General features: G+C 32.7%; 3 protein-coding genes across 11 annotated transcripts; 2 read left to right on the forward strand and 1 right to left on the reverse strand.

Moving 5' to 3' along the window:
• Nucleotides 1-1,853: 1,853 nt before the first annotated feature.
• Nucleotides 1,854-8,436, reverse strand: LOC123913966. 6 transcript variants are annotated; one of them, XR_006811752.1, is made up of 9 exons: nt 7,872-8,193; nt 7,560-7,696; nt 6,895-7,050; nt 6,783-6,822; nt 6,608-6,674; nt 6,140-6,233; nt 5,942-5,997; nt 5,700-5,763; nt 4,853-5,434 (listed from the first exon to the last, which is right to left on the reverse strand). XR_006811752.1 is itself a non-coding variant. In XM_045964911.1 (6 exons), coding segments are annotated over exons 1-6 (639 nt in total). In that variant the 5' UTR covers nt 8,110-8,213; the 3' UTR covers nt 6,163-6,232. The 6 variants fall into 6 exon arrangements, 1 of the variants encoding a protein (XP_045820867.1); XR_006811750.1 differs by adding exons at nt 1,854-2,249; nt 2,575-4,026 and having other exon boundaries at nt 5,329-5,434; nt 5,700-6,674; nt 7,872-8,436; XR_006811751.1 differs by adding exons at nt 2,353-2,488; nt 2,575-2,699 and having other exon boundaries at nt 3,932-5,434; nt 5,700-6,674; nt 7,872-8,436.
• A 101-nt stretch (nt 8,437-8,537) lies between these two features.
• Nucleotides 8,538-13,013, forward strand: LOC123913964. 4 transcript variants are annotated; one of them, XM_045964907.1, is made up of 7 exons: nt 8,538-8,931; nt 9,021-9,182; nt 9,257-9,334; nt 9,539-9,584; nt 9,739-9,832; nt 11,955-12,371; nt 12,453-13,013. In XM_045964907.1, coding segments are annotated over exons 3-7 (900 nt in total). In that variant the 5' UTR covers nt 8,538-8,931; nt 9,021-9,182; nt 9,257-9,333; the 3' UTR covers nt 12,795-13,013. The 4 variants fall into 4 exon arrangements, with proteins under 4 accessions (XP_045820863.1, XP_045820864.1, XP_045820866.1 ...); XM_045964910.1 differs by lacking the exon at nt 9,257-9,334 and having other exon boundaries at nt 8,539-8,931; XM_045964908.1 differs by lacking the exons at nt 9,257-9,334; nt 9,539-9,584 and having other exon boundaries at nt 9,722-9,832.
• Nucleotides 13,014-19,781: 6,768 nt separating this feature from the next.
• Nucleotides 19,782-23,442, forward strand: LOC123918318 (mitogen-activated protein kinase kinase kinase 13-like). The gene is made up of 3 exons (XM_045970324.1): nt 19,782-20,360; nt 20,824-21,916; nt 22,878-23,442. The coding sequence occupies exons 1-3, from the start codon at nt 19,975-19,977 to the stop codon at nt 23,166-23,168; spliced, it is 1,770 nt and encodes a 589-aa protein (XP_045826280.1). The 5' UTR covers nt 19,782-19,974; the 3' UTR covers nt 23,169-23,442.
• The last annotated feature ends 1,706 nt before the right edge of the window (nt 23,443-25,148 follow it).

Genomic DNA, 25,148 nt, shown 5'->3' on the forward strand with positions numbered 1-25,148 from the left:
TTTTTTTTTGCCTCACTTAAGTTCGCTCATGACAATATGGTTCATTTTGAATGTCATTGTATGAATGGAGTTGATAATGATATCTGGTGCAACATTTTGAGGCATTGATGGAAGAGCACTTCAAGCAATGCTTCAAACATATATTTTTTTGAGTGGAATGTCGAATATTCTCTGAAATTTCAAAATTCGTTAAAGAGTATGATGTTGGGGATTGGTGTTTTTTGTCTGGTTTGAATCTGATGACTCATATTGATTTATTGTGTGGTTAAAATCTCTTGGTTATGATTTTGAAAGCAATGATAATGATGATGAGAATGATTCTAGTGATGATAGTTTTGCTGTTTTGGTTCTCTGTAATTCACTTGGTTGTAAGGAGGTTGAAGGCTCAAATAATGTGCTTTTGAAGGCTAAAAAAATAGACGGAGTAAATGTAGCATGGGGCAATTTGATTGTCGTTTTACAATTTCAGAAAGTATTTGCCTATTTCCAAATTTTATGGGGATATTTGACGAATTTTAAAATTTTAGAGAATATTTGACATTTTACACTATATTTTTTGCTTGTAAGACATATCTTGAAAGAGCTTCTATTGGATGTGGAAAAAAACTGCACATGAAGATCATAGGGGGACTTCTACTACTTTGAAAGCAATTTTCCCAACCCATATACTCAAAACTTTTATGTGATTTCAAATTTCACAGTGTATCAACAATAGAACTTGTGCATGTGTTAAGATGAGGCGCAAGACTTAATACTTAATTTTTTTTAGCTTGCAATGTATCAGTATGTACAAATAGGAAATACTCAATGTAAAATATACGTTTAATGTAAATAATTATGTTACTATGTTTGTTAATGAAATGTAATTTAAATTTTAAAATTAAATTGTGGACTTTTCTTTTTAAATATAATGAATGTAAAAACCTATCTTCTATTTTTCTTTTTCGAAAAATGATAAATTGAAAAAAAAAAAGTAAAAATGAGAAAAAGAGAAAAAAAAAATAAAAAAAAGAGACTAAAATTGGAGTATGACAGAAATGCGGTCAAATAATAGATACATAATATATAAATGTAATAGGGATAAAAATTTATAATCACTCTGTATTTCTAACATATAATATTCATTTTCACATCCTTCAAAAAAAAAATATTCATTTTCACATGACATGCAATGACTCAAAAAGTCATATTTGATATATGAAGAACGAAAAAAAATATGTATTCTTTGCAAGATATATTGGTGGCTCATGCATGTTGGTGGTGTTGTTGTTTGTGATTGAAATACATAATTAATTCCAAAAGTCATGTTTAATTTATGACAATGAAATTAATACAATTGTGTGTGATCTCTATATACTAAGGATGAGTGGTTTTTCAACCACCAAATGCAAACCCTAAATCCTTGTCCAATCAAAACCATACATCTTTTTATGTTGCCCAATCACCAAATGCCATCTCTAGGGTTTCATTTTTAGGTTTTGGGTTTCTTTTAGGGTTCCATGGTTCCTTTTTCTACTCTACTAGTTGGTTGCCCGTGCGATGCACGGGTTCAGCGAAACACCATTTATATATCAATCATGGATGTTATCAATCATGGATGTTATTGACCATGGTAAATTAAACAACCACCTTATTATTCGGCCCGTTCATTGCACGGATCTTTTAGAATGTCATATATAATATTCAATTTAGTAGAATAATAACTTGCAAAAAAAAATTAAACACAATCTCACGAATTCAAAATATAGTAGTAATACTGCATAAATGAAATTGGAGTGATCATAATTTCACATGGCAAATTATAACTCATTCACATTCTAATTACTTATATAGTATATGGCAAATTATAAGGATATTAACAATATTCTGAACCCAATTTAAGTATTATAAGATATCCAATTACATAATCAAAACGAAATGTACAAATAAGTAATCGATTTTCTGATACAAACTATCTCCAAATTACAAATTAGTCGGATAATATAATTCTCTTCAACTGATAATTTATTTTCAAATGCTAGCTTAGAGAACTGGTTTGACTTAAACGTCCATCCTTGAAAATACATGGCCTTCTTCTATAATGAAGAAAATAAATACAGTAGAAAAATTTTAATATTAAAATATATATGAAAAGCTTCTACAAAAGAAAAGGTATATGAAATTTTTTTTTTTAACTTTTCTTTTTCATACACAGCTCCACTCCATCGTGTGAAGAAAATGATTTGCTTTGGGTTTTACATCCTCCATTCCTATATATAAGAAAAAGATTATTTTTTAGATACATTGTAAAAGTGATGTATCTAGTCGCAAGTAAACAATACGAGAGAAAATCAAGCAAAATCAATGCAAACATGAAGCATAGGATAAAAAAATGAATTATAGTTTTTCAAGATACTTTGGAAAACACTATAACTTAGGAAATAAAACTCCCCATACAAAAGTAATCATGTTCTCCTTCCCAAATGAAGGTTGAGGCAGGGATTATGTCCTAGTGAACCAATAAAGCCTTCTAAGAATGAGACACTTAAGGTTCATGTTCAGTTAAGAAAAAATGGAGTGAAGCGAAGGACTGACCTTGTAAATCAGAATGCTAAGGGAAAACATTGCAAGTCACTCCTTCATCATGGCATTGCTAATCTTGCTACATTCTCTCAACAATAGTTAATAACAACTTTCCAACTTCTTTCTCGTTACTCGCCCTTCAAAAAAATGAATGTGTTAAAAATGTCCGGGAGAGCAATTCAACAAACAAACTTAGTAGGATAGTCTCCTAATGCAACTTTCTCCTCCTAATATATGATGGAGATAATATGACAAACACCATAGAAAGTAATAGAGAGAGGGGACATCAAATATCATAAATCTCGTGTCTGTGTTTAGCTATGGAGATTCCCATGCTTTGGAGAAACTCATGGTTGAAGTAATTCATGTCTTTTTCTTCAAGCTCATTTTGTGCAAAGATAAGACCATACTCATATACAAGTGATGGCTCAAGATTGGTTTTTGAAAGCCATGAGAACCAATCCATGGCTGCTGAGTTAAAGGAATTAACTCAAGTAAGTGTGAACTTTGATATTTTGTATTGCTAATATTATGTTTGACCTTCAATTTCAAGTCTTATATCTATGAATATATATATAAATATAATAGTAGAAGGGTTGGATGGTAAAAAGAAAGTGGTAAGTGTGAGGAGTAGTTCAGACGTCTTCAAACTTGACTATACACTATGAGGTACAGACACTTCTTGGATTAGACATGTATGTCAGTGTGTGTGTGTCATTAAACAGTACTGTGACGTGGGCTCTTTCAAGATCTTTGCATTGGTTCCGGCCGCTCGGACAAGCTTTCCACTTTGCCCCGGGTTCAGCTCAATGTTGTGAATGATTGTTCCAATTCGCATTGAAGAGAGAGGCATGCAACTACCAATCTGTGAGTTTATGTCAGAATACAACATTCTCTCACGTGCCTCTTCGGGAATTCCGTTAGAAACCTCAGCTACAAAGCCAAAACAATGACATAAACAAAGCAGCATAGTCAGACGCAATGACCTAAGAGGAGTGCTAGCAACACTCTCTAGCATTCATTCTCTAATTGGGTGAAACTCATGTGAACCATGACCCAGAGGTCTCAGTCTCACCGGTTCTATGTCCGGTTCGGGTTTTAAAACATTAATGAGGAACCATAACTTAAAGTAAACATCAAAGCTGCCTAATTTCCTTTCCCCCAATACTACAAGATACCATGAATATTGATCTAAATGTTTCTAAGAGGGTTGGTTTTGTCATCCAAAAAGGGTTATGGGCACAGTCTGTTCCCTTACTCGTTTCTCTTTCATTCATGTGTAATTACCTTATCTTAAATACACATATTACAATCTAAATGTTAGAATTGAGGGAATGAATAATGTGGCAAAGAAGAGAAATGAAAATACCAGAAGAGAAACGGCGAATAGCATTGGAGAACAAATTGAATGTCGACGATGTGGCGCGATTTCTCAATAGTTGCAAAGCCATTCATAAAAAGAAACTGTAAAAAAGAATATACCAATTATCAAGTTCATATACAAAGCTGCAATCGTGAGGTACAACAAATATGATGATTAAAAAACTGGAAAATAAAAATTCAATGAAAAAGAATGTAATAAAATAATTAGGTATAAATTGGATTGCAAATGCATAAAATACTAACAATCAGAAAGTTTGAAAACAAATCTCATAAGGCTGAATTAATATTAACAATGTAAATATTATAAGGCTGAATTTGAAGAGCAGTTAATCATTGTCCATTGAAATCTCTCACCATAAACTATAAGAATATGAAGAGTAGTTAATTATTTGCTACAGTGATATCCCTATCACTGCCTCCATTTTCCAGATGGCAATGAAAACTAATAACCAAATCACAAAACTTACAAGCACCAATCTCATTATCTAAGAAGCAGAGAGGTTTAAGCTCACAAACCAAGAACCATAAGTTGAACAAAAAACACAAACCAAAACTATATCAAACGTAATTATCATACAAACTATATCATGATGGCATATACATTACATAGTCTGCTGCACAAGAGTTGATTCTATCCAAGATCAACCCCAAACAAAAAGAATAATTAATTAATCTTTCAAAACAAACTTTTAAGTGGTTTTTCCATAAGCACCAATCGGTTAATAGAACAGAAGAAAACCAATCAAAACCTTAAATATGAAACCAAACTGAAATTGCCGTATATAAAATCCAAAATGATCAACAATTTCAATAAACGATGGACATATATACGAAAGAACACCACTCAAAATAATTCAAAAGGGATGATCACGCCAGTTTGCGGACAACACTACTTGATTGCTTAATATGAAGAACTTGTTGGCATTTCTATCCAAGTTCCAGAATCATGTCAATATTTTCAAAATTACAAAATTGCAAAAAAGTACTCATCTTAAGTAACGAACTAACAACAAATATAAAATACACAAAATAATGCATATCAAGTTGAAATTGCCATTCTACTTAAAAATGCCTAATACACTGTCATTTTAGAACTAATAGTTATCACATCCAAATCCTAATCCTAAATATAATAGATAATTAAATAACAAAAAATCTCCACACTCTTTAAGCCAGAGCCTACGAAAATCATGCATTCAATCAAATTCTCAGATACTGAACGTAACACAATAAGCCTAAATCTCGATTCAACAGCTAAATCCTACGGAAACGGTTACATGTAGTTGAGAATAGATCTTTCACCGATTCAATGACTGCCCCCATCTGATTTTTAAGACATTGGCACATGGTATAACATTTAGAGTAGAGAGGAAATTTGCCTACCTGAATGAGAAATGAACTTAGCATGGACAAAATTTCTAATCTCTACCCGAGCTAACTGAACCTCCTCAACCACATCTAGCAAATTACTTAGAAGTGAACCTGTTATCTGCATAAAATAGATGGTTAGCTACAACACACTATGATGTTGCAAAAGAAAACTTTGAGCCCAAGAAATAGAAAGCAACTGGATAATAGAAAAGACTACTTAAAGGCTTCTATGAAACTAAAATTTCTTAACTCTCATAAACCACACCACTCATACCATTAGTTTAATATGAGTTATAGGATAGAAGAAAAGAAAACTGTTGATGAAAATTGAGATAGTAAGAAAGGAAGTGATAGATAAAAATGGAGAAGAGATGAATCCTTACTTGAGAACCATGGCTGCCATGACATATTCTTAAAGATTAGTTTCAACTTTCAACTTAGTACTACCTGCAACCAACAACGATAGCATTACAAACCTGTTGCAACTCATAATCAGCACAAATGACACTAAAATCATTCAAGACAAAACTTGTTATGTTTTTTCCCTTTCAAATAAATTAATCCTAAATAATTCTAAACCGTCATCGTAAAAAATATCAGTCAGACAAAGACCACTTACAACTACCCGTTGTTGGTTGATCCCACCATTTGCAGTAACCAAAATGTATCCATTACTTCCCTCTATTGAAGTAGTGCAATAGAAGAAAGCAAACTGTGAGTACTCATAATGGACCAATAAGCCTTTCTTTATTTGTAATTGTAGTTATGCACAGACATGAATCATGATAATAATCGTCAAATTTCAAAGTTCAGACACACATACCATTAGGTTCCCAACTTTGCTGATCAAAACATGGTGTCCAAGAAGAAGCAGGGACCAAAGGTTCCTGCCACAAGTCTTTTGGTTCACGTTTGTTCTGTACCATTACACAAAACACAGTTACTGAAAATCGAAAATTTTACAATTGCAAACAATTGCAAATGGTTTGGATTTCGCAAACTTGGTGAGTTGGAATTGAACAATAGAATACAAATTTTCAATTTTTGAAGCCCCCAACAAAGATACACTGTATCATTAAAGAACCAATCATAGTGCTGCATATAGTATAACATGTTAAAATTGAAAACAATTTAAAGTGAAATAGAAAGGAGTAGTCATTATCCCATCTAACAGTTCCTTTCCAATTTTCATCAGTGGCAAATCTAACAATCTATCAAACTCCACTGTCAAAAAAAAAAGAAAAAGAAAAAGCTAAATATCGATCTATATCTACAGGCCATTTATTCATACCATTCGAACCGCCAACAAATAAGTCCCCGAGTCAGCAATGGCCGCACAGCCATCAACACAATATATCCTGAATGACAATAAGAAAACGTCAAACCAATGAAATCAAAGCTAAGAGCAATTTATGAAATATTAGGAAAATAAATTGGAATTTATACTTATAGCAATCTACACATACCGGTGGATTTACCATCAATAATTACATCTCCCATATCAAACTGAAAAGAAAAACAAAAAAAGGTTACGAAAAAGAATACTATACATGGGAAAAATTATATGCAGTAATTAACCTGCCAATATCCTTTTCTTGTCGCATGCACATAAGTGTGATTTCCCTTGTAGTGAGCAAATTCCGGCGCCAAGTGAAGATACAGTCTCGGATCCTTAGAACTAAGTATCATTGTTGGACAACCAATCCAGTTCCTCTCCATCTCACTTCTCCAACCCTGTTTTAATGGGGAATAACACAAAATTTTCAACTTTAATAATACAATATCAACACACAAAATTACTAACATGACACACAACACAAACAATCCAACCTCAAAATAAAAACCACCAAAATCTACCTTGGATAATGGATTGGGTGCAATTTTGCAGATAAACTATTTTATCAAACTCAAAAACATAATAACCTTGAATCATCAAACCTACTTTCTTGTTAAATCTAACCTAAATCAACAGAAATAGAATAGCAAAACATTAGTCTAGTTTGCTAGTATGATTTCATTATAATTATAAATCATAAAAATGGTACCAGGTTTTCTGCACTGTAGAAGGAAATGGTGAAAACAAAAACTACACAAAATGCTGGACAAAAGAAAGAGAACAATAGCAAGATCGCATTTTAGTGATCATAATGAATACATACATACTACAGACCATCTAAGTTTTTTAAATTTCATCAAGATATTATTATTTCAACAAATGCAACACACTCAAATCAAGTGCAAACCTGGGCTACTACACAAAGAAGCTCCTCATGAGACAAGACAGTTGTTTTGTGAAACTGCTTATAGAGATCAGCTCCAAATGAACCGTGTGGTAGCCAGTCAGCTGGAGCAAAATTGACTGCCTCTGCACAATTCAGACCTGAAAACACAAAGAATACAGATGACATACTTTAGATTGTATTTAAGCTGGTAATTTCTAGTCACCTGAGTTTATTGACATACAAAGATCCAATTTCATGGAGGATTTAAAACATGCAAGATCAAAATTTGAGGAATTGAAATTTGGGGGTTAGGGTTGATGATTTTCGGCCTACCTGAGAGGAAGAATAACGTGATTCTGATGACGGCGGCATCACCGGAAGCAGATAGGACGTTCTGATTCGGAGATTGATTTGTAGGTGGCGGTGGAGGTTGTGGTGGATGCGGTGGTGAAGGACGAGATGGTGAGGGCAGGGAGATATTAAGAACGGTTGAGGGAAAAAAGAGATGGAAGTGATTGGACTTTCCGGCGACGGTGGTTGCTCGCCGGAATCTGGGTATGGGGATGAACATGCATGGTGTTCTTGTTGTTCATCATGAACAATGGTGAGAAAAGAGAGAGAGAGAGCGCGTATGAGAAAGAGAGAAGAGAGAGAAAGAAACTTCTCAAATGAAAAAAAAATTGAGAAAAAAGAAATATATATCCTTCTGGCCCCAATGCATGTTTCTAGTTTACCATTTGTCACTTTATCAGTATCATAGACATCAAACCTTCTAGTAAGCCATGTAAACATGTAAACCTAGAATCAATGGAAACCTAGGTGTGTCAAAATTTTATTGGATAATAGAAAAATATGGCAAAACACTATTGGGTGAAGATTAGGGTTTCAATTTTCCATTGATTTAGGGCTGACAAAACAGCCTTGCCTTTAGTATAATAAGATTTTTCTGGTTTTATTCTATTTGATGGTTTATGCCAACAATTGGCTGGTCACATGGCATGATGTCATCATGATGTAATGCAATGATCAATTTCCTGGTTTATGCAAACAATGGGTTGTTTGCTGGTTTATGCAAACAGTGAGTTTGACATCAGATAAATGAAACCTAAATACACATTAGGAGCTGCTGCCTCTCTTCTTCATATTTGGGGAATTTGACAGAAAAAAAATACAGAACATGGAAAGTGAAAAAACGAGAGAGAGAGAGAGAGAGAGGGAGAGAGAGAGAGAGAGAGAAAGAGAGAGAGATTGGCAGAGGAGGGAGTTGCTAGCAGTGGTGCTCCGGCCGGAGATGGCGGTGGCAGAAATCTCTCCTTTTCCTCTTCAATCCAACTTCTTCAATCACCGTTCGCCATTATCGACGGTCCTAAAAGCTCCGCCGCCGGCAATCCAGGTTTCTACTCTCTCGATCTTCATTCTCTTCGATCTATACTCGATCTGGTTTTCTACTCTCTCCCTCTAACTCTCAATCTTTGCATGTAGATGAGATCGTAAAACTGCTTCCATTTTTGTTCGGACAACTTTCTGCTTCTTTGGTTCCTGCAGATTCAAGCAAATCGCTTCCTCATCGGAAGTTGAAGATTGGCGTTGTTCTTTCCGGTGATCAAGCTCCTGGAGGTCACAATGTCATATCTGGAATTTACGGTAATGTGCAATAATGTTGAATTTTCAATTTTATACCAAATCAATCAAATAATTATTCCTTAAATTAATTGTAGTCCATACACTTTGATGCTCATCTCATGGGGCTGTGCAACTACACTTTAGGGAATGAAGAGTTAGAAAGGAAAATAAGAGTGAGAATTTTGGTTGCCAGGGGTGAACCTATATCATATTGAACATATATCATATTGTATAATTTTCCTTATGTTACCTCTTTACTTCTTATGCAACACTTAGATCACTTAGATGCATGTAGATCCTTTTAATTTTGTTGTCCTTGGTGACATCATTTTTCTGGATATACTTATAATTTGTTTAACTTTGCTATGCATTCCAAGTGGTTTATGTTGATGTAAAAGGGAAAGCTACAAATTCTAGCTTAAGGTTAGAATAAGTTCTATAACATAATTAATTCTATTTTAGGACATCTCCAATCATGTCAAAATTAATTAATTTCACCAGTTTACCTAACCCAAAACTGAAACCAAACATCTATTTGTTAATTTTTGTCTAATTTTTAGAAAATTCCTTTTAACAGAGGGAGAACAAGTATGACAGTTGGTGCTTCTATGGTATACCAGCCTGAGCTAAAGAAGGATAAAAGAAAAGGAAAACCACCTGCTCATCCCAAAGTATGCTTTTGTTACCTTGCATTTTACTACTTATCAATAATTTGTGTTCTGCATATGTTTCTCCAATTAATAATCCCTTTTCTAGGTTTCATTTATTATAACTTCCTTTTAATCTATTAGAATTTCTTTGTAAGGTTTCTCCTCTTATGTGTTATGCTTGAGATATTTGGTTCTACAAATCTATGTTCATTCCGGTTTCTGTCATGTCTGCAATGGGAGAAGAACAAATATGTCCTGAAGGACATTGGTCCTATAAATTAAAATGGTGCTCTGGCAGTGGCTATGGGTGATGATAGCATTTATTTTGTTCTTAATGTGCTTACAGGTAGTAATTTGTCATATGCATGTGTGCACAATAACCTTGACAAGACGGAACTGCCTTGAGCTTGAAACTCATGAAGCTTGAGCTTGAAACTCATGCAGAGGATGAATTTGTTATAAGTGGCTCTTATATCTTTATGTTTTTGTTGAGTTTAAAAAAAAAAATTATGTCTTAGTTATACATTCAACAATTGCAATGATGAATTTTTTCCAAGGACGTGTCATTTCCTTTGCCCTTGAACTACAATAAAAAATGTTACAAATGAACTTTTTGGAAGATAGATGTCTAATTTGTCTCTTTTAGATTCAATTGTTATATTATATTCACTAAGGTATGTTGTACGAAAAATGCCTGGTAGTATATTATATCATTTTCAAGTTTAATGGTTGTTGTCACATTACATACAAGACCTATTTGTTAGTTGCTGAAAACTGGCTGTATAAGCAACTTGAGCCTACTGATTATGATGTGATCAGTCCAGTTTTAGATGAACCATTAACATTTTTTGTTTTCATAAATTTATCTTTTGAAAATTTCCTCCCTTGCTCAATTCTGCTATGACCGTATACTTGCCTGAAGAAAATGAAAAACACTTACTTTATAGTCCTCTTTGGTCTATCCTTCATGGTTGCTTGCTTATCCATTATTGTTGTGATATGGCAGTGTATTGTGGAGTGACTTATTACACTCCTTATCATTCTCCTATGTATGATGGATTTTTAGTTTTCATTGTTTCAAAACTCTCATTGTGCAAATTGATACTTCTAAAAAATTCTTTCACTTAGGGAGGAAAGTTGGATAATATTCATGTGTAACCAACCTACTTTGAAAAGTATTATGATGCTTAGAGAAACTTCCAGAGAAAGTATATGTGAAGTTTATAAGTTTTGGTGTTATATATTTTGCATTCCAAATTTTGTATAATTTACTTTTGCTTTAATTTTTCATGCAATCGTTGTCTTCTTTCTGATCACTCGGCTTCTTATGCTTTCAATGAGTCTTCAAATTTTCATGCAATCATTGTCATTTTTTGTAAGTGGTGAAAACTCGCGACCACAATCTTTTTGATGCGAAGAGGTTAATAACAAGAAAGTATGTGCTACACAACTGATATTCTTTAAATCTAATATTTGTTTCTGTTTTGTTTTTGCTTGGACCTAATTTTTTATTTTTTGATAGTCCATTATCGAATGTAAAATAGCCACCTTGGTACCTAATCCTTTGCTTTACTTTTGTTGTAAATACCTTTTAGAGAGGATGAGAGAGTATTGATATTTCTTATGTGGTGTAGTGTATTGTTTCTTATAGTTTTGAAAGTTGCAATGCATATCCTGACTCAAGTTATTTTTTTTGTTATTGTAAGGTTTGATATGATCTTCCTTAATCCCCGTGCTTCTTATAACAAGAAGTGTGACTATTGGTAAAGAATATCTTTGTTTTCACTCAATTAGTTTTTTTTTTTTGTCAGTTCAATTGAAATAATAGATTGACAACTTTGCTATCAAAATTATTGATTCCAATTTCCTTTCTATTATTCCTCTTTCAATAATAGATTGACAACTTTGCTGTCATTTTTAATTGCTAGACTTGGGTGAACTCACAATTAGTATTTTCAGTTTCAATCAATCCAGGCCAATCTAGCTTGGCCTACCTGTTTTGTTTTCTTGATCATTTCACCATCTTTCCATTTCATTGCTCCTGATATTATGATTATTATGTAGAGTGGATATACACTCACATCATTGCTACAATATATTTAATGATAAGCTGAAATGGTCTAATGTTATGCTTATTATGTAGAATCGAGGAAAACTACCGGAAATATATGCAAGCGTCATTGGTCAGTACATTGGTGATACAGTTCTTTTACAGGACATTAACGAAAATCAAATCCAAGTAGCTGTATTCAAAAAGAACAATTCACAGATTTATTTCACTCATGGCTGGTCTCGATTGAAAGATTTCTATAACATCAATGCCGGCGCTTGGATTACTCTTTTGTTCATCAGTCCTTTTGTCTTCTTTATTCGGGTACCATACATTACTGGTGTGGAAATCACCTATCCTCATAGGACTCCCCCATATAAACTTGTGTTGGAAAAACCTTTCCTAGAAGCAACTTCAAATGGACCTATTCCCTACTTTGTCCTTCCAAAAGTTTTTACCCACAGTCTTGAAAAAACCCTCACTGCTCCTGATGTTGAGACTGGGACTTTGGTATGTTTCATTTCTCATGCTACAATATCTTTAATACTTTGTATTCATTACTAAATGTTGTGTTGTTTAATTATTCAACAGACAATCTATTGGAGAGGTTTCTGTCAAAATGCACTCCCTAATGAAGAGACTAAACTCAGATTAATTGACTGGCTTGGTAACACCTGGGATCACTGTGATTTGAAGTTTGACAATGGCCCTTATATCAGCTGCAAAATTTCAGGACAATGGGGAGATGTTTGCAAGGTACATAAACTGTCCGAGGGTGTAGTTGTTAAATTCGGTGTTACTAAGTCATCTAACAATAGGACTATCTACTTTAAGCTATCCCCTTTCATTGGTGTTAAAACTACCCTGCATGCTCCGTCAACATCCAGCAATCGGAAGAAATTCTACCAAAATCAGTACTATTATATGCTCTAGATCTCTCTCTAGCTATCCTTCAACTCTAACTCCTCTATCTGTTTTGTAACTTATGCTATAATGTACCAAACAATATTTAATTTCCATCCTTTTTGCCATTAGTGGATCTCAATATCAAGGTCATACTCTTTTAAGGACCATTTTGGTGATGAATGTAAGGACATGTACCATAATTACTACTATTTAACTTTTAATCCCTAATGCTTTTTGTTTGTTCAATGATGTTACCAATTTGATTAATATCCATATGCTTCTTGCTAGCATAATTTGATCCATATCATCCATGGTTGGCAACAACCATGATTGTTATATAAATGCAGTTTTCTACAAACCCGTGCATCGCACGGGTCGGTTACTAGTTTATTTAATATTCAACTTTAAAAATTTAAATCCTTTGATATTTTTTTTAGTGGGTCAATGGTCCATAAGATATTAAATTTATTTATTGAGGGAGAGAGTCCACTACATGGGTCTCTTATGTGTTGCTTTTGTATAGCAATGGTCTCGCGCATCCCACCAAAAAATACCATAAATAATATATATTTTTCCTAGTTAACATATAATTATTTTTGAAATACTTAATTTATTTTCTTAATTTTAGGAATAATATACATTACATTGAATTTTTTTAATCATATAATACATTGAAAATAACTATAAATTTATTGATCTCATATTGGTTAATTTCTATGTTCTTGTCAATAATTCATACTAAGGAAAATTGTGATAAATCCCTCATAAAAAAAGTGGTCCATCTATTCACAAAATTAGTGACTTATAACAAATTGATAACACCCGTCAAAAAAAAAAAAAACAAATTGATAACACTTTACAATGGAACTACAATTCATCATGTCCTAACACAATTTTGCAATAAAACTACAATTCATCATGTCCTACCACTAATACACAAATTTCATGCAAAGTGGTGAATCTTGCCCTATGATTGAGTTAACCAACCAATTTATCAGCTACCTTGGTAGGTCATTAGCTTGCATTCTCAATGATAATTGATAAGTATCAATCCTAAAGAAGTCGATTGATCTAAGCACTTCATTCCATGAACCAACCTAAAAATGCAAGAATGTTAATGCTTCTATAATGATCTTAAGTGGACAATATTAATAAGTGCACCAAACATGTTATTGCAACTATTACAATGAGCATAGCCCATTTTATATCCTTATTTCTTCAATGCCTCAATGAGCGTCTATATTCTTTCTTAGTCCAACTTTCGTATAGTAAACAAATGAATCAATTCAAAATTAATCACATGATTTGGAAGATTTCATTCATTAAAAAAAGATAACAATTTGATATGTACATCTTATACCAGTTTGCTTAATTAAAGCACTATGCCAAAAAGCACATATACTCACATGTAGGACTATGCATACCTCTTACAAAGAGAAAGCTTCCAATGGTAGCACTAGCACTTCAAAGAAATGCAACCAAGCTGATACTTCTACAACGCCCCATGATAATTCATAGTACATTTTAATGTCTCATCATCTAGAATGCCAAATATATAGACTATCATTCACTTATCAAAGAAGCATGATTTCCTTTGGCAAATGTCATGGTCCATCCATTCCCCAAATAATGTTAGCCTGAACAATTACACTCTCTGTCAAAAAGAGAGAATAGTGAAGAAGAGAGACAAATAGAAATTGATCGACAAAGAAGAGCGGTCGCGACGATTGTTTTATGGTAGAGGGAGAACAGTATTGGTAAGGTTCAGTGGTAGATTTTAGAGTGGAGTATGGCTATATCAATCCGGAATGTGAACTGAACCATTAGAAACTATAGTGAATATATTAGCAACTCTAACCACGCCAAAAACCAATGAAAACAATATACACGGTTTTAAAAATCACTCCAAACATAGATCATAGATAGTGAGAATGATGATGAATGTTCATAGATAGTGAGAATACTAAAATAAATAGTTAAGTAAATATAGATCACATTTCTTTGGTGAAAAAAAAGCTTGAAATTATGAGCATTTTCACCAGAGTCTTCTAGAAATTATATCAAAACAAGTAAATTAGTTACTCTATTATGTCATTCCATATATAAATAAAACATAACTTGGTGGCTCTTATTTTGGTCTCACCTCAATTTCATTAAAAATGGAGAACAAAGTGGATATGTCACAACATCAATCTTCAAAGAAGCCAGACAAAATTTTTCCTTGTTAAAGATGCAAAAGCAGGACACAAACATCATTCACATAATGCTTAGAATTATATATCATAACAAGTTATAGAGAAACTAAACAGAAAATTGAGGCCTCAATAGTTGTAGGAAATTACTAACCATCGTGATTTAAAGAATTAAAGATTGTCACCTTGTGATTAGAAAGCGAAGATTTCCCCTCATAGTCATTATAAGCATTGACACTAACTAATAACAATTAACAAATCTACCAACACATATGTTTAAACCACACATCAAATCTAAACATAAAAATAATCATATATCAAATCCCCAAGACAAATAAATCAGTGAGGACAACCAATAATTATTGAAGTATGTTTAACCGATATAATCTGGAAATCAGTAAGTACAATTGCCCTAAACTGTAAATTTAAATGTAAATAAAATACTGCCACCACAATTGAAATTTTCTAGATCTCCACTTTTTTCACTAAATCATAAAGAAAATGTGTTGAAGAACTCCTCATTTTGCATGGCAAGTTTTTCTTTTGTTGATTGAATCATTGCATGATATAGTTGAAATGAGAAGAAAAAAAGTGTTAAAGGTAATGTATGTTAGACTACTTACAATGGTGGGTATTAAACCTCAAAATAAGAGTTGAATAGATGCAATGGTGAGTTTAATGTTGGAGTTGAATGAGATGGAGGAGAGAGGGGTTGAATTTATTCAACCGGGATTAAATTGAAAAGGTGAGAAAGAGAGAAAGTGGGAGAGTGGGAAAGTGGAAAGATGAGGGAGTGTAATGGACACGTGGCACGATCAGATTGGATACTTCCAGCAAGTGTGATGCACTTGCTTAATAGCTAGGTGGGTTTTGTTTTTTCGTTTTTTTTTTAAATGTATATATATTTGTCATATTTTGATTGGATGTGCATATTTTTATTTATTCTAATACTTTCAGGGCAATTATTGCATAGTATATTTTTTTAAATATTTTTTTTTTTTAATACCAAAATTCATAATTTTTAAAACTCTATAAATAGAGATATGGTTTCATATACTTTTAACATGAAAAAAAAACTCATTTTTACACTTCCTTCTCTAGTTTTTATTTGTGCAATGGATCAAAACAATTACTCATGTAACAACCAAAACATGAATAATCATCCATTTCATAGCCAAAGTTCAAGCAATTTTCCGGTGAACAACCAAAATAGAAGAATAATAATATTAAATATGTAAAAAAATATTCATTATTTCAAAAAAATATAAATAATAATTATTATTATACAAAATTAAATAATATAAATAAAGAATGTGGGGTATATGAAAGTGAGTTGGAAGAGAGAGTATTTGGTTTAAACTAAACCATTGTAGGAGTGAAAGTTGAATAATAGTTTAATTGGTATGTGGAAGAGAGAGAAAATGATGTGGAGTATTGGGAAGTGAAAAAGTTGGGGTTTAAACCCAAAACCATTGTTGATAGCCTTATAAGGAACTTTAATAAAGTGCTTAATTTCTTACACTCTTTATCTGCAGCTTATACAAACAAACACGTTAGCTTAATTAGTAGCATGTTACTTGTGTTTTCTAAATTGATTTTGATGAGGTTCACATGGCAAAGTACGATTAGCAAGTTACGATCTTCACCTTGGTCCCATGAATTCTCCAAGAATACACTGCATAGCGATCATTTCATTTATTTAGAATATGGTTCAATTTTATCCAAATTTGCTTTAGTTATCGAACTTCATTTCATTCAATTATAAGAGAGATAAATATAATATTAAATTTAAAGATAAAATATGATTTTTTAAATTAATTCACATTTTTTTCCCGTCAAAAGTAACAAGCTTTAATAGTAAAATACATGAATATGGATCAAAATTGCAATAAATATTAAAATAGAGAATAAAAAAGTTCAATTTTAAAAAGATATTAATTACTATGCATCGACGGTGTGAAATATTTTTACACGTGTATTCAATTAAAGTATCTACATGTATCGACGGTGTAAAATATTTGTTCCTATAATATCTCAACAAAGTATCTACATGTCGTAATTTGATTGAATGCATGTATAATAAAATATCTCAACAAAGTATTTACATGTTGTGATTTGGTTGAATATTGCATGTATAAAAAAGTTTTACACCATATGTCTATATGAATTAAATTCTATATATTTTTGTTGTTTTTTTTTACCGTTATATTTTTGTTGTTGAACAATGAACTATATGATATTGTATAATGAACAATTTTTTACTTGATATATATTGAGCTTTGAACACTTAAAGCTTTTACTATTAAAATTTGGGGTTAAATATGTTTTTGTCCTTAAATATATCAAATTTTAATATTTTCAATCCCTATAAAACTTTCCTTCAAACTTTAGTCTCTAAATTTTTAATTTTCAATTTTAGTTTCTGCTTTTTTTTTCAAAGTTCGCATATCACGTTCTAAATGATTTTTTTGTAAACATATGATTACTATTAAGACCTTAAAATACAATTAGTTTAATAATTTAATTATTTAGTCTTTAATTTTTGTTAATTTATCTATAATTTCAAACTAATGATATTTTAAGGTCGTAATAATGATATCTTTAAAAAAAAAGTCGTTTCTAACATAATATGTGAACTTTTGTAAAAAAAACAGGAACTAAAATTGAAAACTAACAATTTAGAGAGACCTAAATTGGAATAAAATTTTTAGAAGGACTAAAAATAAAATTTAATATATTTAGAGGGACTGAAAATATATTTAACTCGTAGTAACCAAGTAAAATACATATTAACTTTTGGATGTGTGTTATAATTTTTTTGTTTATGACACATTTTTTTTTACAAAATTTATGACACGTGTTAAAGACATGATTATTCCAGACATTTGAAGTTTGTCATATTAATTGTAGGCTTTGTCATAGACATTAGGCCGTTTTATGCTATTAACTCGGATGCTGTGAGTCTGTTTACAGATTCATCCTTATTAATTTTTAGGGAAATTGAATATGTAATGATTTCAATTGATGTATTTCCTTTGAGTTTAAAAGAATGAATGAATATTGTTGTTTTTGAGTAAAAAAAAAAATGAACATGTTGGTGTTTTAAGCAACTCATAATCAAGTATATTTGGTCTAACTTATTGTAATTTTGGTCTTTGATGTCCAATTAACGGGTAGCGGTGCTCGGACTCTTGATTTATCACTATTTTACGTACGTATTGGGTTTGATGCTTTGTTCGAGAGGATTTAATTTTGGATCTTGAGTAAGTGGAGAAAGAAAAAAAAAAATCAGTGGGTGCAAAGTGCAAACAACAGAGAGGGATATTGATAAAAAATTTAAAATTCCAAGGGGTGCACCTACTCCCCTCACTTACACACAGCACCACCTGTTACAACCGACCCCTTTTCTACGTATTTAGGAGGCAATCTTGACGTTGTATCTCACGATCTTCTCTACCCCCTATCTAGTAGAGTTTTTGCCTTCCGTGTAAATCGAACCACATATCATGGGTTCAAGTACATGTTCAATTCATTCTCACTACCAATTGAGCTAGGCAATCCCGACATCGCACATCACGATCTTCTCTACAGAGAGGGGAGTAAAAAAGATCGTGAGGTACAATGCCGAAATCGCTTACTAAATACGTAGAAAAGGGGGCCCATACTGTTACACCGCCCCTGATTAACGCCCTAACCCTCAAGTCAAAGGAGGTCATGATTTTTACACGAAGTTGAATTACCTCTTGAATGATTAATTTTAAGAATTGTAATGATTTTTTTTTGGGCTAACCAAACGAATTTTATAAAATTACAAACAAGTCTCTTAATTGATCATAAATATTGCGAATGACATATGTTCGAGTTCTCCATACCGTCTAATAAGTTATTAATTACACGCAATGTCTTTTCCAATTTTTTTTTACACGCAATGTACTTTTGTTTGTGACAAGTACACGCAATGTACATCAACTCGGTGTGGAAATTCGAAGCAACTCTATAAGATCTCGAGAAACTCAATCCATTTTTCAACTTAATTGCGCATCAAACCACCAAAACTAACACTTATAGGATGAGGCTTGATTGCCTAAATCACGATGAAACTTCATACCAAGTAAGAACATGTAGATTGTAGAGGAGGGGTTTATATCCCACCCTAACAAAATGTTATCTTTCGATATGCATATCTATCTTTTTAGTCTCATGTACTTATTTTCTCTTCATTTTAGTCTCATTTTTGTTCTTGTAGAGAGGAGCATTCATATGAGAGGATTCAACTCTCATAGAGGAATTTGATAGGAACCCCTATATATTAAGAGATACATAATCTACTCATAAAAATGTATTTTAGAATGAATAAAATTTTCAAAACTAAATCATTTACAACAACTTCATTAGTACAATAATCACCATCCTATCAAATTTATAAGAAAAAATAATTTAAATAATTTAAAATAAAATTCAATAACAACTTTACGATGACTAAATCAATGTTGCCGCTGTAGAGAATCCAATCCAAGTAAGTGTTTTCTGTTTTCTTGAAGTAGAAGATAGTTTTTATGTTTATTATCAAGTATCCGTTTAGATGTGCAACACATTTATAAAAATCACAACAACCTAGAAGCTCTATTTTATAGCTACCGATAACTTTGTTTCGGTAAACCTACAAACGATCGGTGGCGGCAAAACGAAGGTGATCCAAACTATCGCTAAATTAATTAGTTAATATTTTTGTATTATAAATTTAGAATTATTTTTTTTGATAAATGTGTGAAATAGAGAATATTTTTGTATTAGAAAATTATTAATGTGTGAAAACTGAAATAGAAAAAAGTCAAAAAACAAGAGTCTTCACTTATGACTTAACATTTCTCACACTCTTTTGTCAGAACAAAACTATGGCAAAGCTCAGAAATCTGAAACAACCACCGTTTCCATAACCACCACCACAACAACCACCATTTCCTCCTCCTTCTTCCCAAATCACTCACTCGCATTCACTTCAAACAGCAACATCAATGGCTTCAGCATTGGAATGTTGGTCAAGACGAGGCAACAACAACAACCACAACAACAACGATGAAGAAGACATGGTAGAACAAGTTCTAATGGAAACAAACCCATCTTCACAACCCAACAACAAAGACTCTTCAATCATTCACAAGAAGTTTAACAAACTCACCCGTAATGTTTCTGAAGCTATTGCTTCACTCAAAAACACTCTCAACATTAACCTTAATCTTGATTCTTCCAAACCCGACAACAACAACACTTGTCGGAGTAGTAACAATAACCTTGTTTGGGGAACTGTTGTGAGAAATCTTACTCAGCTTTATCCTGGTAGTCAACTTCCTGAGAAGCTCATGTCCAATATTCGCAAGCACTATGATTCCTTGCCTCCTAGGTATGAATCTCATTACCAATTTTGATCTTTGGTTTTTGTTATAGTGTTTGTTTTTGTGATGGGTTTTGTTTTTTTCTTATAAATTTTGCATTTTTTTACTTGGGCTTTGATCCAATCTGAAGATTCGGTTGCAATGTTTTTGTTTTGTTTTGTTTTGTTTAAGGTTGTTTCAGTAATGGGTCTTGCTTTGTTTTTAGGCTTTTAATAAATTTGGGAAATGGGTTTGCTTTTGAAGTTTGTATCAAGCAAGTGTTTCAATTTGAATGTGATTTAGTGAATTTCAATGTGAAGATTCAATTGCACTAGTTTTTGTTGTGTTTAATGTTGTTCTGAAGATAATTTTTTTATTTTTCAATTTGGGTTATGTTCTGATCTGAATTTGATTGCAATGTGAAGATTCATTAGCACTGTTTTATTTGTACTAAAGTTTGCATCTTTGTTTTGGTTTTAAATGTTTGGGCAGTTATTCTCAGGCTGGTTTTGATGTTAAAGACGTGTTTCTTCACATCAAGCTGATTGAGCAAACTTTGGAAGATTCGCAGGCTGCAATTTTGATTGAAGAAGAGTGTGACGGTGAAATGCAGCTTCAAGGGTCTTTGTTCAAGTTGACATTTGCTTGCAACTCTCCAATTTCATGGCCTGCAATGTCGAGTGCATTGGATAGTTCCTCCATTTGCTGCAAGAAGATTCAGATCTTTGAGAAGAAAGGTCTCACCCTTGGAATTGTACTTCTACTTGTTCTCTCTGGAGTCGGACAAGATAAGTTGGTAAGGACCCGAGTTGAAAGTGCTCTCAAGTTTGCCATGAAGAAGCCTAAAGCCAGTGTTGTGAAGCTTCCCTTTGGGCTTTGTGGATGTCAAGAGGAGAATTTCAAGGGGAGAGAATTTGGAGAGATTGAAGAGAATTGTAGCGGTGTATACTGCGGAAACGGATTTGAGAGTTTGAGCCAAAAGATTCATCTCGAAATGCCGTTGCCTAATTCAGTGTTTCATGTATCGGTAGATGAGTGGCAGACTATTCTGACAGATGCCGATGAGATGCAAAAATGGCTGTTAAACTCAGATAGTCTTGAGTTCTCGGACCAGATTGGACACAATTCGTATAAAGGTGCCTACATGGGGAAAAAAGTTGGCATTGAGAAGCTCAGAGGGTGCGACAAAGGGAACTCGTATGAGTTTGTGCTCAGGAAAGATATGCTAGAACTGATGACGTGCGGACATAAAAATATTCTGCAGTTTTGTGGTGTTTGTGTAGATGACAATCACGGGTTATGCGTATTGACGAAATTCATGGAAGGTGGATCTGTTCATGACTTGATTTCAAAGAACAAGAAACTTCAGAGCAAGGATATTATAAGAATTGCAGTTGATGTGGCTGAGGGGATCAAGTTTATGAACGATCATGGTGTTGCGTATAGAGACCTTAATACTCAGAGGATTATGTTGGATAAACATGGGAGTGCTTGCTTGGGAGATTTAGGTATAGTCACTGCCTGCAAGAGCAACCAAGAAGCAATGGACTATGAAACCGATGGTTACCGGTGGCTAGCTCCGGAGGTACGATTCTAACCGCACTTGTGCTATTGTGTCATTATTCATCCATTTTAAATATTAATTCATTTTTAATTCTGTTTTGCATCTTCCATATATGCTTCCTAATTCCTACAATGTTCTTTTGACAGAAAATTAAAACTAAAGAATTCACTTTGAAACTTAGAATCCTAACTTAAAGCCCCCATAGCATTTAGGAAAGATACAATAAATGCAAATTTGGAATGTATTTTAGGCTTTTAAGCTGCTGCTCCAGTAAATCTACTATTCCTAGAAAATTATATCGAGAGTCGAGTAAATAGTCAATTTGATCGATAAATGTGTGTCGGATGTCACTATAGTCTTTGAATGTATCAAAGTTTCAAAAACAACCCTAAATGTGTCTTTTAATTTGTTAGTAATTTTATTATGGACTAATTGATTATCGAAAGAAATATTTGAGGACTAAACCAACTGATATAAGACAAGTTCAAGGACCAAAGTGACTAACAAAAGACACATTAATGTATATTTTGTGATTTTGATACATTTAGGACTATTGTGACACCGCCTCACATTTAAGGATCAAAATGACTGTTTAATCAAAACGTATCTCAATCAGATTTGTGATAAGTTTGTCTAGCCATAACCTGAAAAACACACTTAACCACAACAAGATTGCTACCAGTACCAACTTATTGGCTTAAAGAATGTTGCTTAGATCTGTTCCATGTGAAACACTTAAAAAAAAGCTTTATGACACTTGTCTCGGCATCATTGTTTTAGCATGCCTAGCATGTGATAATTGTTATTTTATTTTTCTGCTTTCACTACTGCATATCATTACACAAACCAGTGTGGCTGTAACTTGTATGATGCCAATTACACCTGAATTGATTCCAAATGGACCCCGCATGCCTTAAAGCTTTTTGAAAGCTTTCGTACCATAGCTGACTTGTTTTTCATTCCTCGTTTTGGTTGAAAACAGATAATCGCCGGCGACCCTGAAAGTGTCACAGAGACATGGATGAGCAATGTTTATAGTTTTGGCATGGTAATTTGGGAGATGGTATCCGGTGAAGCAGCCTATACTGCATATTCACCTGTGCAGGCAGCAGTAGGCATTGCAGCTTGTGGCCTTAGACCTGAGATCCCAAAGGACTGTCCACAGATTCTAAAATCTCTAATGACAAAATGCTGGAACAACACTCCTTCGAAACGCCCCGAATTCTCCGAAATAATAGCGATATTGCTGCGAAACAACAACAATAATAGGTAAACTTCTGAAGGTCATTGTGGAATGTAATCTGTTGATATTGTAGTAATTGAAGGAAGTTTCATACACAATCATGAATGAATTCTGTATGCTTTTGTAAGTGTAATGAAGATGTAAAAAGTTTCATTTCATAAATTTGAACAATATTTGTACCTTCTCTTTTATGATGTCCCTGCCATCATGAATCTACTATTTTTATGTTTTGTGATGGTAACTTGAATGATGGAAATATTTAAATAGTGTCACATTGTTTTGTTGTGACTTATGAATATTGAGTTTATCTAAGAATGTACTAGGACTTACTTTGTAGGTTACAAGGTTTTTCTTTTGTTTGTTTAGTGCGTATCCTAAGGGTCCCATTTGAAAATATGTTTCTTTTAGATGTGAAATTATGAAGGTCACTGTCTCACTTTTTCCTGATATATCTACCTTTTTCATATTTTATGGAAGAAATCAAGGTAACACTTTTTTCTCTTTTTGTGCCGTGCAAGGAGAATTTTATGCATGTACTATGTATGATTTTCCATGCTCACATTGAGGACCTTTGATATCATTAGACACCATCCTTCTTAGTATTCATCTTGTGATCTATGCCATGCACTCATACTGCATGATTCATATGTCACTGTTGAGAATATAGCAAGTGTGAGTTTGTCCCACATTGGATAGGAATGTGGTGACTTGAGCATTTATAAGTGAGAGAACTCACTCACCTATTACCTTAAGGTTTTGGGTGGACAAGTGGTGTGTCTCCCCCGATTGTTGCGCTAACGGTCACAATGTCTAGAATACCAGACTGTGTTAAGTTTTATGGTGTCCACTGTCCAGTCAGCATACATATGGTTTAAGCTTTTATGGTATCCACTGTCCAGACAACAGCAATATTACGTCAATTAAAGTTTATGTATACGGTATAAAATTTAAATCATATACATAATTTTTGTGTTTAAATTTGTCTTTATATCTAAGATTTGAGGGAGTATTTTCACGGTAAGATTTTACATTTACGATTTGTTTAGTTGTAAAGAGAGATTGAGAAGTGATGAAGATGTGTCAAGGAGTGAAAGAAGTATGCGAAAAATAGAGTATATTTGATACATTGTTTGGTTTTAAAGAAATGGAGAAATAGTGAAAGTTTTTTTTGCCCCGTTAATCAAGAGTTTAGTTGTGATTTAAGTAAAGTTTGTCCAATAATTATTCCCAAGGTTTTGGGTGCTCTATCGAAATTCTGAATTTGGAACCCTTTTTTTTTTAATTGTAATTTTAATTTTTTGACGAATTTATAAGTCATATAATTATAAATATATATAATTCATCCTATTATATATTCCCCAAAAAAACTAAATTTTGTTCAACAAGATACCTAACAATATAAATTATTCTAACTAAAATATTCTTCCATTGTTCTTTTTCTTTTTCTTGAAGATTTTTATCAATTGATATATTTTTTAAATCTTATTTGTAAGTCAATCAACTCACTCATAAAAGCCACGTGTGCACCACTTGATTCGCGTTTTTTAAGCCTAATCCTAAGATGAGCCCAATCTTTGAAAACCTTCTTTTGTTTTTTTTTTTTTGACAATGAAACCTTCTTTTGTTAAGTGATTTGTTTCAAGACTTTCTACCAACAACTTACAATAGAAACAAAACAACTATCTAATTCTTTTGAGATTTGGCTAATATGAACAAGTGCATCATATCTTTTATGATGTACAAGTTAATAATATTGAATATGAATTTTACAAAATCCATCGTTAGATTAAAAGTTTGTATCATATAGATCATTTATGTCAAATTTTAAAGAAATTAAAAATCATATGATATGTCATTGAGATCCATCAAAATTAACAGTATTTAATAAAAACTCATAAACCATTAATTTTGATGGGTCTCAATAACATATCATATGATTTTCAATTTCTTTAAAATTTGACATGGATGATCTATATTGTATAAACTATCAATCTAACGGTGAATTTTGTA

Source organism: Trifolium pratense, linkage group LG3 (assembly GCF_020283565.1).
Source record: "Trifolium pratense cultivar HEN17-A07 linkage group LG3, ARS_RC_1.1, whole genome shotgun sequence".
NCBI classification, from domain to species: Eukaryota; Viridiplantae; Streptophyta; class Magnoliopsida; order Fabales; family Fabaceae; genus Trifolium; species Trifolium pratense.

Coding starts and splice junctions, on each gene's coding strand:
- LOC123913966 (XM_045964911.1), bottom strand. CDS start 8,109: ATGTTCATCCCCATACCCAGATTCCGGCGAGCAACCACCGTCGCCGGA. Junction 7,697..7,871: donor CACGTTATTCTTCCTCTCAG/GTAGGCCGAAAA, acceptor TTGTGTTTTCAG/GTCTGAATTGTGCAGAGGCA. Junction 7,051..7,559: donor TTCTTTGTGTAGTAGCCCAG/GTTTGCACTTGA, acceptor CCATTAAAACAG/GGTTGGAGAAGTGAGATGGA.
- LOC123913964 (XM_045964907.1), top strand. Junction 9,833..11,954: donor AACCACCTGCTCATCCCAAA/GTATGCTTTTGT, acceptor CTTATTATGTAG/AATCGAGGAAAACTACCGGA. Junction 12,372..12,452: donor ATGTTGAGACTGGGACTTTG/GTATGTTTCATT, acceptor ATTATTCAACAG/ACAATCTATTGGAGAGGTTT.
- LOC123918318 (XM_045970324.1), top strand. CDS start 19,975: ATGGCTTCAGCATTGGAATGTTGGTCAAGACGAGGCAACAACAACAAC. Junction 20,361..20,823: donor TATGATTCCTTGCCTCCTAG/GTATGAATCTCA, acceptor ATGTTTGGGCAG/TTATTCTCAGGCTGGTTTTG. Junction 21,917..22,877: donor ACCGGTGGCTAGCTCCGGAG/GTACGATTCTAA, acceptor GGTTGAAAACAG/ATAATCGCCGGCGACCCTGA.